This window comes from Uloborus diversus, chromosome 10 (assembly GCF_026930045.1).
Source record: "Uloborus diversus isolate 005 chromosome 10, Udiv.v.3.1, whole genome shotgun sequence".
In the NCBI taxonomy this organism is placed as follows: domain Eukaryota; kingdom Metazoa; phylum Arthropoda; class Arachnida; order Araneae; family Uloboridae; genus Uloborus; species Uloborus diversus.
Window position 1 is genome coordinate 47047748 of NC_072740.1, and position 13219 is coordinate 47060966.

At 33.1% G+C, this 13219-nt stretch overlaps 1 protein-coding gene across 1 annotated transcript in view; it reads right to left on the reverse strand.

Moving 5' to 3' along the window:
* Positions 1 to 511: 511 nt before the first annotated feature.
* Positions 512 to 13219, reverse strand: part of LOC129230989 (cholecystokinin receptor-like) — a 32543-nt gene continuing 19835 nt past the window's right edge. The window contains exons 4-5 of the mRNA XM_054865232.1: positions 2804 to 3307; positions 512 to 591 (exon numbers count right to left, since the gene is read on the reverse strand). Of these exons, the coding sequence (XP_054721207.1) occupies positions 512 to 591; positions 2804 to 3307 (584 nt within the window). The remainder of the gene's footprint in view (positions 592 to 2803; positions 3308 to 13219) is intronic.

Genomic DNA, 13219 nt, shown 5'->3' on the forward strand with positions numbered 1-13219 from the left:
TGACTTCCCATCGGGGTGCCTATATCGTCAATTGAAGATACTACCTCGCACTCATTTTGAAAATAATTTCGTGAATTAAATCCCAATCTTTTTGATTGAAATTTTAATATAACGCACAAACAGTGTTCGCACAAAAAGTCGCACAAAAAAAAAAAAAAAAATCGCATAAAAACTGGTTTGGGTGTATAGCGGTTTAAAAAATTAAATAAATAAGCGGTATATTAAACAATTAAAACTTGTGCACATCTGTCTATGTGTATGTGACCCCATTTCCTCCAGATTATCAAATGTCTATCAGATCAACACTGGTACCGTTGGATAGAGTGCATCCGGAGGGATGCTATCCGTCCAATCTTATCCTTTCCTATATTCCGCCTAGTCTCAACCTTAAGAGGGCGGAAATATACATGTTAAAAACAGTATAAGTGATATATTAATAAGTAAAACATTATTTTTAAGGTTATATTTTTTAATGCTACCTAAAATTTTTTATGCAAAGTACTTTTGCATTTTATGATAGTTCTCTGTCAGCATCGACTCCCGCGACATAACTTTTTCTGAATTTTACTGCAATTGAATCTGCTACAGATACTGTTAAAAATTTTTGAAGGAAATTAATTATTGTAAACATTCCTTTGGAGCATGCACATATTTTTTCCATACACTGTAGGACCAGTCTTCATTGTTTTTTTTTTTTTTTTTTTCGCAATTGTTCTTTGTGCAGTGAATTAAAATGAATAATTACGATTACTAGTAGTAAAAAATAATTATAATCTTCAATTGTCTTTCTTTCTTTTTTTTTCCAATGTCCATTACGCAGAAAACGTAGCACATTCTCAAATTCAGCTTAATCAATAAACTCAGCTTTATAATTATTTTTATCATTATAATCAATATAATATAGCTTACAATTTTATTTTCTACTCAGCATAATAACTTTATAAAGGTAAAACCAATTTTAAACTCTATGCAGCTAAATAATTTATATCCATTTTGCTGTTTTAAGTGTCCTGAAATCACAAATTTGAAGTTTCCTGTTCGCATTATTGAACTTCTCAGCTTTTATATTTGTTTTTAACTGCGGTGGATAAAATGTTTGAATGCAGAAGTACGTAATTACATGAAAAAAATACAAGCATTCAAATACCGCTAAAAGAAATGCTTTATATGTTTTCTTAAGTTTGCTATCATTATCATCATCACTATTTATCGTATAGAAATAGGGTGAATTGCCGTCCCCCAGAAATAGCCCCCAATGCAGGGTCCCGACTTGCCCCTCCTAGATCCAGCAATCAGCACTGCATTATTAACTATTATTATTGTTTTCTATTAATTAAATTTACAACTGACAAAGTGTATTTTACATTGCTTTCTTCCACTCATAAAAGTTCAGAAATAACTGTCCAAATAAATTTTTTAATAAATTTTAGACAAGACTCCCTCAGTTTCCTGAAAGCATGGTAGCAATAATGACTTGTGCTGCCATCTATTGAAGAAAGTTGTAAGCTATATCGAAACATATTTCTAAAACGTTCCATTTCTTAAAAAAAATCTCAAAGTAAGTAGCAGAAAAGTAGGGAAGCATAGATCAAATACGTTCGTTGAGGATAAACTTGAATACTTTTTAAATTGTCTCAGTAAAAAGAGAGAGAGATAGAGAAAAATTTATGTACGATGGTTGAAAAGGAAAATTAACATTCCGCTCTTACAAAAGTTTCTTTTCACTTTTATCATTTCTAGAAATTCTCCTGATATTTTGAGCATTATCTATGTGCAACGCCTATTCAAATAAAGTAGAAAATAAGATCACAAGTACCGACACGGCGATACCCGTGATAAGATTTCAAAAGCATTATCTTGAAAATAAATGATCCTCTTTCATTTATTCAAGAAATGACTTAAAGTGCAGATATAAAACTTTAAAAGTTTAAAGCAAAAGAGAAAATTAGCGAAAATTTTCAGAAATCTATCTTTTTGACTTGCAAACGAAGAATCGACAACTACCTTTTGACAAAATTTAATTAGCGGACTCTAGGTCCGCTACTGATATTTAGGGAAATAATCTCTATTGAAAAATAACTTCAACATAAAATTTTTAAAAGACAAGCGACAAAAACTCAAGGAGATGCTGGAGTTCAAAATTTCAAGTTACCAAGCAAAAATTGGGTTTGGAACTCATTGCCCTTTTAGAAGAATGACAAATTGTCGAAGAAAAAGAGAGTACGTACATTTTTCATCGCTATTGAAAAATAAATGCAAATGGTATTACCGATGAGGTGTAAAAAGCTACGACCAGATTTTGACAAAATTTAAGTAGCGGACTTTAGGTCCGCTACTCAAAGTTTTAGGCATACGTCACACGTCAGTTCCTTTCTCCCTCAAGGAACGGTGTTAACAATTTTGGGGTAGTGCGGATCACATTTTGATTGGTATTGGGTTTTCTGAGAGCAGTGCTGACTTTATTTCAGAACTGTTGTCTTTACTTTTACAGGGACCTATGCTCTTATCCGACGGGTAATTTTTAGAGACTAATGTTATCACTGCAACTAGATTGTAAAGGAATTGTTGTCATTCTTGTAAAGTGAAATTTTTACCCTAAATTTATTTTCATTTTTTCACACATTACTGAAAACATGTGTCACTTGGCATCGCTTTAACTTTTTGGGCACACCGAGCAGCGCCGGGTGACGCAAAAAGCAACATAATAAACCGTTGTATGCCTCTTACAAGTGAAATAAAAGCTAAAAAATGAACTTTACATTTCAATAAACATTAACTGATTTTTTTAAAGTTTTCAACTTACCAGATCGCACTGATCCTGCACGTGTGCTGAATACGCTTACCATTGTACCAGATCGCTCACTGTTTTGTCCTCCAAAATGCCATCTTTTATTTTTCTTGCAGCCTATCACAGCTAAAAATCCTTGTCTGTACTTTTTGTGCATGAAACAATACGTCAGAGGATTGCAACACGAAGATACATATGCCAGAAGATGTATCACTGATATGCCAACGTATCCTAAAGAGGAATATATTGTTTTTGCATCGAAAAGAGCCCAAGTGTTCACCACGTAAAGTGGTGTCCAACATAAGAAGAATTCTACAACCACGACGAACAGCATACGGACAACTCTTGTTTTTGCAGCTTGGTTTTTTTCGTAGCTACCCCGCAGTGGCGTGCCTTTAGTTGTCTTATTTCTTCCACCAATTTTTAGAGCTATCTCTTTCCGCAAGCTCAAACCATTGCTTGGGGATGGTCTTAAAGGGTTCAAGTATTGTCTTTCGGGATTGCTGGACCCATTTTGATCTGTAAATATGCACATAGTTAAAAATACTTAATGTAAGATGTTTCATATAATAAACAAAAATTAAGTTACAAACTTTAATTGAAATTCAGAAAACAAAGGGTTGAAGAGTAAAATAAAATATAGTAACGTTAAATCACGCAATTTTTTGAAAACTGCAGACACATGCTTCGAGGTTTCAAAGTTTCCTTTTTCAATGCAAAAAAATGAGTTTTCGGATGTAAAATCATCCGATAATTGGATGGATTAGCGGCAAAATCCAGATCCGATCTTTACCTGATGACATAACATTCAAAAGCAGTATTTGATCATTTCTTATTTTATTTATCAGTGATTGAAAACGTCGATAAATGTAAAATTAGATTAATTTATATTGTAAGACAACTGGTTCTCCAATACAGACAGCTCTTTCTCTAATGCGAGAACAAACAGACATGAGTTACATGAAATTCTGAGTAGCAATCAACTTCGGATTTTCCAGTGGTTGAAATTGGGGCGCTACAAGTAGCGACGCTACTGTATTAGCTACATTTTTTAGTAGTTTGTAGTGTAGCGCACTACTTTAAAAAAATGTAGAGTAGCGAGTAGTTCGATAGAACAAAAATAGAAGTTTGAAGCGATTTCTGTAAATTACTTTTTAATAAAGTTTCAAAAAGAAAAGAAACGAGGTTTCAAATGAATCTGACTGGTGCAAGTCTTACGCGAGTAAAACGTGCACCAATAAGATTCGCCAGAGTCTGAAAAATGCAAGCTGATCTCAGACACATTACTTTGACGCCATACGTTCGTTCTATCTGACTCCATTAGTTTAGTTGGCGTCGAAATTTTCAGATTTCCCCAAAATTCGCCTTGACTAGAGCATGGCTTAGAAAGAAAAGAATAAGCGATAACTGCCAATTTAGTACCACGTTTGTGTTTTTTACGTCCTTTTAAAGCGTAAAGGAAGTATTGTGTTCGCGAAAAAAATTTGACCCAAAAATAGGCCTTACTTTCCATTTTGCTTGCCCCCGAATGAATGTTGAGTTTTTTTTTCAACCCAACTACCCGTGGACATATGCCTAAGAACGTATAGACACCCGAAGTATCCATTTTGACGATCCCCGAACTAATTACGACGAGTTTTCTCGTGACGTCTGTATGTACGTATGTTCGTATGCACGTATATGCGTATGTATCTCGCATAACTCAAAAACGGTATGTCCTAGAAAGTTGAAATTTGGTGCGCAGACTCCTAGTGGGATTCAGTTGTGCACCTCCCTTTTTGGTTGCATTCGGATTTTCTTAAGGGTCTTTTTACACCTTTTTGGGTGGAAATCATTGTTAATATCAATGCAAACGCAAATGGTGTTATAATTTGAAGAAAAAAAAAGCGACATATCGCCAAGCTTTTAGTCGCCAAGTTTTTTCGCCTTGGGGCAAAAAAATTTTTAAAATGTTTCTTTCCTTACTCAAAGCCAATACTATTATCGTTAAATTGGCGTAAAAGGAAGTCATGTGATGCAACATCAGCTCTTTTTTTTTTTTTTTTTTTTTGTGGCATCAGAAAATGTTTAGTGGGCTAACATTTTAGATTTCAATGATATTATTGTGCCAATATCCTACTAATTTGGAAGCTACTGTAAATGTTATAGAAGAGGATGATATTGAACTGCCTTTGCCGGCTAACAACGAATATTAGTTAACGAATAAATACCTTTGTGCTAAAGATTCAAAAAATCAATAATCCAACGTCATAAAGCACAAAAATTGCAGAAAATTGCAGACACGTGTTTCGGTGTTACAAGGAACACCTTTTTCAATGCAAAGAGGTGTGAGCTTCTGGATGAAAAGTCGTCCGAGAAAAGCAACACGGTGGAACAGGAGATAGTATAAATATCAAAAAATCGAAATTAAACAAAACAAAAAAGATAAAATGACACCTGGAGGCAAAATTTATTATATAATTCCATCAGGAAAAAACCGTTAAGTAATACATTTTCCAAGAAAACCCATAAACAATGCGAAAAGTCCAAAAATGAAACCATTCTGAATAAATTAGTAATAAATTTAATAGCGGGAAAAACTATGTATGGAAGCAATGTATAAAATGGAGAAATGTAGGAAAAAACAAAGTGAAGGATAAACATATTGGAATTAGTTAATCACAAAAACGAAATAAGAAAGCAAAAAATGAAAACAATAAAAGTAAGAAATGTACGACGTTTACATAAAAATAATAGAAAAACTAAACCAATTTTAACAAAGAAGTCCACACAGAAGAAAAATAGGGAATTGCAGTAAGATCGTTAACTAAATTAGAACGGTTCCTCAGGATGTAGAAAGATTCCCAAAAATCAAGATCTAACGAATTGGGAAATTTTTTGGATGATTTGATAAAATCAAAAGAGTGATTCGATTCCCAACAGTGTTGGGCAATACTGGATTTATTCAGCTGTTGTTTTCTCACATAGCTTTGATGTTCTTTTAACCGAAATTTCAAAGAACGGCGGGTCTGTCCGATGTATCCGAGTCCGCAATTGCAAACAATTTTATAGATCCCACAACAATTAAGAGGATGGATAGACTCTTTAAGAGAAGAGAAAGAAAGTTTATTAATAGGAGAAAATACCACTTGGAATTGGAATCTCTTCAGAATCTTAGCAACCTGAAAACTAATACCAGGGAAGAAAGGCAGAACAACTAAATTATTAGTGTTAAAAGTTCTATTAAGAACAATATTTTGAGATTTTTTGCAAAGTTTTTTATGACTGGAATCAACTAAGGTGGGCGGATAGTCTCTATCAACAGCCACAGCTCTTAAATAGTTAAATTCCGCATTAAGAACAATATTAATATATTCAGCTTTCAACGCATTTGTTTATCGTGCAATGAATATTTGTTCTTCACCTGAGCTTCTTAATGCGGGAACTTAACTATTTAAGAGCTGTGGCTGTAGATAGAGACTATCCGCCCACCTTAGTTGATTCCATTCATAAAAAACTTTGCAAAAAATCTCAAAATATTGTTCTTAATAGAACTTTTAACACTAATAATTTAGTTGTTCTGCCTTTCTTCCCAGGTATTAGTTTTCAGGTTGCTAAGATTCTGAAGCGATTCCAATTCCAAGTGGTATTTTCTCCTATTAATAAACTTTCTTTCTCTTCTCTTAAAGATTCTATTCATCCTCTTAATTGTTGTGGGATCTATAAAATTGTTTGCAATTGCGGACTCGGATACATCGGACAGACCCACCGTTCTTTGAAATTTCGGTTAAAAGAACATCAAAGCTATGTGAGAAAACAACAGCTGAATAAATCCAGTATTACCCAACACTGTTGGGAATCGAATCACTCTTTTGATTTTAACTCTTATCAAATCATCCAAAAACGTCCCAATTCGTTAGATCTTGATTTTTGGGAATCTTTCTACATCCTGAGGAACCGTTCTAATTTAGTTAACGATCTTACTGCAATTCCCTATTTTTCTTCTGTGTGGACTTCTTTGTTAAAATTGGTTTAGTTTTCTATTATTTTTATGTAAACGTCGTACATTTCTTACTTTTATTGTTTTTCATTTTTTGCTTTCTTATTTCGTTTTTGTGATTAACTAATTCCAATACGTTTATCCTTCACTTCGTTTTTTCCTACATTTCTCCATTTTATACATTGCTTCCATACATAGTTTTTCCCGCTGGTAAATTTATTACTAATTTTCATTTTTGGACTTTTCGCATTGTTTATGGGTTTTCTTGGAAAATTTATTACTTAACGGTTTTTTCCTGATAGAATCTATACATATCTATACATATAATAAAATAAGATGTTTGTGTGTGTGTATGTGTGTGTGTGTGGCGCGCATCCCGGGAAAACGGTAAGGTCTAGAAAGATGAAATTTGGTATACTGGTGCAGTTTTTGCTGAAAATGTGCACCTCGGGCTTCGATTTTTGATATATTTAATAGAAAAAAAAGTTATTTAATGTTTTATGCGTTTTTTTGTACTTTTTAGTACTTTTTACCTCACAGATCCCGAACCAATCGCACCACACAAATATTTTTTGTACTATAGTATAGGAAATTTAATTTTAAATATGATGAATGAAAAAATTTTGAAGATAGAGCAATTTTTGTATTTTTTATAAATTTTCGCAAAAACCTTTATTTTGCATTTTTTTCTGGGTTTAGTTTTTTTCGAAACCCATCCTGCAAAAAGTATTGAGCCCTCAATTCCAAAATTTTAGTTGGTAATAGTAAAAACATTCCGCCCCCTTCAGAAGAAAAAGTTTTTAAAAATACGCAAAAGTTTTTTTTACAATTTTTTAAATGCAGAACACGACGCGACCTGTAAGCATTGCCGGCTGAGTTCCGCACTTCCTCATCACGTGACCTAACTGAAATCGTTTGCTTTCTCTTCACTTTTTTTTAACGTTCAGAGATTTCTCAAATCTTTATTTTTCCAACTTTTTTTTTTTTTTCCTGGACTGTTTCTTATATTTATTTTTGGTCAAATATTTTTGGGGGGCATTTTAATTCAATAAAAAGCGGTGATTTTTTTAAGCTTTTGCAAGCGCTGCTTTTTGGACACTACAGGGAACATAGAGCCTTCTTTTGCGTGTAATTTTAAGTAAATAAATAAAGCCTGCGTTTTTTTTTTTGCATGATTTTTGTAGGGATTGGTGGTTATGTTTGGTAGATAGAGAGATGATATTAAATGGGCAAAAAATGATTTTTTTTTTTTTTTACATAAAAAGGATTGTTAATTACTATCAGAGGTAGATATGCGTGGATCGTATAGATAGATAGATAGAGAGAAAGAAAGGTGGACAAATATAGAGGTGAATACAGTAGATGAACAGTAAGAAATAGAGGAACTTCAACGGGGGATCAATAGCCCCTCCCCCACACACACCATGACTTTAAAAAAACAATGCTTTCACATAAAAGTGGAAATGCTTTTTTGTTACTTTCCGACAAAATTTGCATGAAGAGTATGCATTTTGTGCCTCCCCTCCCCCTCCCTGAAAAATATTCCGAAGGACATAACGGGAGATAGATCTAGAAAATACTTTATTCAACACAAAATTTTTTTAAGCAGCAGCCGATGACGGCAACCTTGGCGTAAAAAGGCGAATGTTAATATTGATGTATAGAGAAAAAGATTGATTAATACCATCGACAATTTTTTTTAAGCAGCCGCCGAAGAAGTCAACATTGGCGTTAAAGGCGAATGATAATATTGTTATATAGACAAAAACATTGATTAATGTCGTCGCTAAATTGTCTAAGCAGCCGCCGAAGGCGGCAACCCTGGCGCAAAAAAATCGAATTGCGTAAAAAGGCGGACCAGGTGGTCGCCGAAGGCGGCTAGTAATAAAATAAGATGTTTGTGTGCTGTGCGTGTGTGTGTCGCGCTTCCTGGGAAAACGGTAAGGCCTAGAAAGATGAAATTTGGTATACAGATACAGTTTTTGCCGAAGATGTGCACCTCGGGCTTCGATTTTTTGATATTTTAATTAGAAAAAAGTTATTTAATGTTTTATGTGTTTTTTTGCACTTTTTAGTACTTTTTACCTCACAAACCCCGAACCATACGCACCACACAAATATTTTTTGTACTATAGTGTTGAAAATTTAATTTTAAATATGATGAATGAAAAACTTTTGAAGATAGAGCAATTTTTGTATTTTTTATGAATTTTTTGAAAAAACCTTTAATTTGCATTTTTTTCTGGGTTTTATTTTTTTCTAATGTCATCCTGCGAGAAAAATCAAAGCCTCATTTCTAAAATTTAAGTTGTAATAGTGAAAATATTTCGCCCTCTTCAGAAGAAAAAAGTTCTTAAAAATACGTAATAGTTTTTTTTTACAACTTTTTTAATGCTGAAACACATTATGTCTTTCCACGCATCGGTCGAAAAAAAAAGCGTTCTTCAATCTTTTATGCTTCTGACGTCACTACTTGGATTTCGATTCGATATTTACGATGGAATCTTAATCGCAAACAATTGTTAATCTTTTTACAAATGTTTCTTTTTTTACTATATAGCTTACTTCTACACTTTATGACGTGATGACCACGTGTTTTTCCGTTAGCGCTTGCTTTTTTTCTTTCCTTTTTTTGTTTTATTTAGGGATTGCATTTATTTCTTTTTCCATTTCTCCCCCCCCCCCCAAGTTGGACGTTTTGCTGTATCAATATTAGGTTACATTTCATAGTTGTGCGCATATAGTTCAATAAAAACAGCGAGAATTTTTTTCTTTGTCAAACGCTACTTTTTGCACACTACGGGGAATTTTGGAGATAACTTTTTTTTTTTGGTTCTACTTAAATAAAAAAAAGCGGTTTTTTGAGTGATCTTTGTTTTTATTAGGAAACGGGCGGGGAGGTTAAAATAAATAGAGATGGATAAGAAAATTAAGAGATAGATCGTAAAGGTAGATAGCCGCCGAAGGCGGCAATCTTGGCGTAAATAATGTGAATGGCACAAAAAAAGATAGAGATGGATTGATTAATACTGCTGCCAAATTTATTTAAACAGCCTCCGAAGGCGGCAAACATGAAGTAAAAGGTAAATGACAAGTTAGCCAAACAGCCGCCGTAGGTGGCTGCTTGCATAGAAAGGCGAATGGCGTAAGAAGGCGAACCAGCTGGTCGCCGCTGGCGGCTAGTTATATAATAAATTTTGCCTCCAGGTGTCATTTTATCTTTTTTGTTTTGTTTAATTTCGATTTTTTGATATTTATACTATCTCCTGTTCCACCGTGTTGCTTTTCTCGGATGACTTTTCATCCAGAAGCTCACACCTCTTTGCATTGAAAATGTGTTCCTTGTAACACCGAAACACGTGTCTGCAATTTTCTGCAATTTTTGTGCTTTATGACGTTGGATTATTGATTTTTTGAACGAATATTAGTGTTATGGAAATGTACGGTAAGGAACATTTTTCCGTTTCATGCAAACTTTACCAGTAAAGCAAAAAGTTTTCGATTTCAATGTCATCCGCATATACAGTCGAATCTCAACTTACGCGAAAGATACATTCCTATACTCCTCACGTAGGTTGAAATTTCGAGTTGTAAAAAAAAGGGTATCTATACGATATTTTATGAACGTTACCGAATATAAACAGAGAACTGAAATTTTACTGTATTTAAAAAAAAAAGCTGTTGTTGAATAAAAATACTGTAAGGATGCACAAAATCAAAGGGAGAGAATGGCATAAAATGAAACAGTACGGTACATATAGTATGTAGCAATAATAAAATGAAGCTTTATAACAATACTGTACAAAGTATATACAGTAATTACATTTGACGCACTTTTTAGTTGTTCAAGTATATCAAAAATCTTTAAATTTCATTAGTTGTCAGAAACGTTTTATTTTTCCTTTCTATTCTAAAACTTTAGATAAACAGCCACACTGTAAAAAATCTCGGAAAACTCTCTGAATATACAAAAAAGTTTTCCGTAATACACAGATTCGTACGCCCTCCGCAGTTTTCTGCTATAATCAAAAACGTTTCCCGTTTAGCAAGAAAGTAAGAGTCGACGCATGCGCAGGTGACACGGCAATTTTATAGTTCAGCAGCAAATCTAAACTGAAACTTTCGAAAGCACGCAATGAAAACAACTGCTGACTCATGTATGCGAAGTAACGCTCATCAAGGGGATTAGTAGAAGTTTTGTTCCTCGCATGAATTCACTGAAGATAATGTTCAAGTCTTATATTTTCTTGCTTATGTATCGTCATGAGATTGAATTTGAAGCTATGTCACTTATTTTTAAGTACGAAGTGCAAATTCTCGACGCATGCTCGCGGAAGGAATACAAACTGAAATTAAAAACCAAATAATTGCCGAGAGGACGCCATGTAACTTCATTGCGTCGCATAACTTGTGTAGGTAATTTTTCTTGGATACTTTTCTTCTTTCTACCAAATGGGTAATTTTTGTTGGCAGAATTTTATTCTGTCATAAAAATCACCTTTTTGGTGACCAAAGCCTGCAAAAGACCACCACCGACGAATAGGTAAGTCGCTTTGCAACTCTATTACTTTAAAGAGATTTAGTTCATATAAATCTCGTTAAAAAAAACTATTTTCTTCAGTATAATTTTTTCGTTGTGAACTATTGCAATTTGAAAATATTTTACATTACATAGAACACATATTTAAAGTGCAAGTGTGTCTAGTTTTATTCTATAAAATTTATGAATTGAAGATTATAAAAAAAATTTAAATAAGTGTTATTGTGTACTTTGTTTTTATGTGGAAATCTCAGTTAATATTTGGCTGAACATTTATGTATCAAGCATTATGAATTAAATGTTATAATATGCAAATTGTCAGGTTTGATAGTTCGTCTTTAAGGTTGCATGTTTTCATTCTCTTGTAAACAGTGTAGCTAGATTGTATGAAGTAAAAAAAAAAAAAAACTATCTCTTGTAATTAGGAACATAGTGCTTCAGTATTATCTAAATGACGATATCTCTTTAAATATTTGCATTAGCGAAACGCTTTAAATTAGTTAAATGTGTATTAATTTATTTAACAAATAAATACATATATGTATTTAAAAGTGTCTTCATTTTTTTCGTTTTACGAGCCTCAATTTTACCAAAAGCAAAAAAAAAAAAGACTTAATAAAATAATTTTGTATTTTTACACCATATTAAAGTATTTGACTTATAATTTATATGATACTTTGATTTATAATGTATATGATACTTTGATTTATAATGTATATGATGTTGCTTTTTCAGGGGGGGGGGGGCGCTTCATAGCATTTTATGGGTGCACCATCACCCTTATGGTAGGGGGGGGGTATTCTCGTATATATGAAATGGAAAAATCATGTAATAGAGTTCAATGTTTCAATAAATAAAATATATAATGCATTTTGCGCACACTATAAAAATAAAATCAGTAACCTATTTTGAGTAAGTATTTATATTTGTGATGAGCTGGAAAAGGGCAAGAACAGAAGAATCAACCCGAATGGTTCCAGCAGAGGGACTTGGTGTCATATTTAAATTCATCAATTTCTCTGTTGGTACTTTTCGGTACACTTTGTTCGTCAGAGAAATTGACTTGAGGTGAACGAATTCCGGAACGCGAAGGGTAGGTAAGTCCTGTCAAATTTTATCCAAAGATAAAAACTATCAAGTTTGATACAAGATATGTTTTTAAATTCTGCATTAAAAATACAATATGTTGATAGTTTTGTCTTGAAAATATTGAGAGAAAAACTGAAGTTTAAGATTGTTTAACAAACAATCCCCACTTTTCAGAAGGTACCCCCCACTCCAATTCCCCGACGATTTTGTGATTAGGAATGAAACTAGTAGATTATTTCATAATTTTTCAAAAATTTATAAACTGTGCATATGTTATGCTGTTAACCATGCTATTTGTCATTAGAAATTCCAAAAAAAAAAAAAAAAAAAATCCGACGAATGATTCTAAAATTGCTTGTATTATTGCTCTTAGATATGAAAGAATTGAAACTGATATGGTATGCAATACTATAATAAAGAATTATATTTTAGAAAAAATCACGGAAAAAGGATTCCGAAATTCTCGGAAATGTTTTTGAAAATTGTTTGGAGAATTCCGAAATACTCGGAAACGTTTTCGAAACTTTCATGAACCACAGCTGCACAGAATACTCAGAAACATTTCTGGAAATTACGGAAAGAGGATTCCGAAATACTCAGAAACGTTTCTGAAAATTACGGAAAGAGGATTCCGAAATACTCAGACACGTTTCCGGACATTTCAGAAAGAGAATTCCGAAATACTCAGAAACGTTTTCGAAAATTTCATGAACCGCAGCTGCACGATATACTCAGAAACGTTTCCGAATTTTTTTTACAGTGCAGCTTATGTGAAATTATGTTTCATCAACTTCATATTTAGGATGAAAAAGATGCGGAGTGG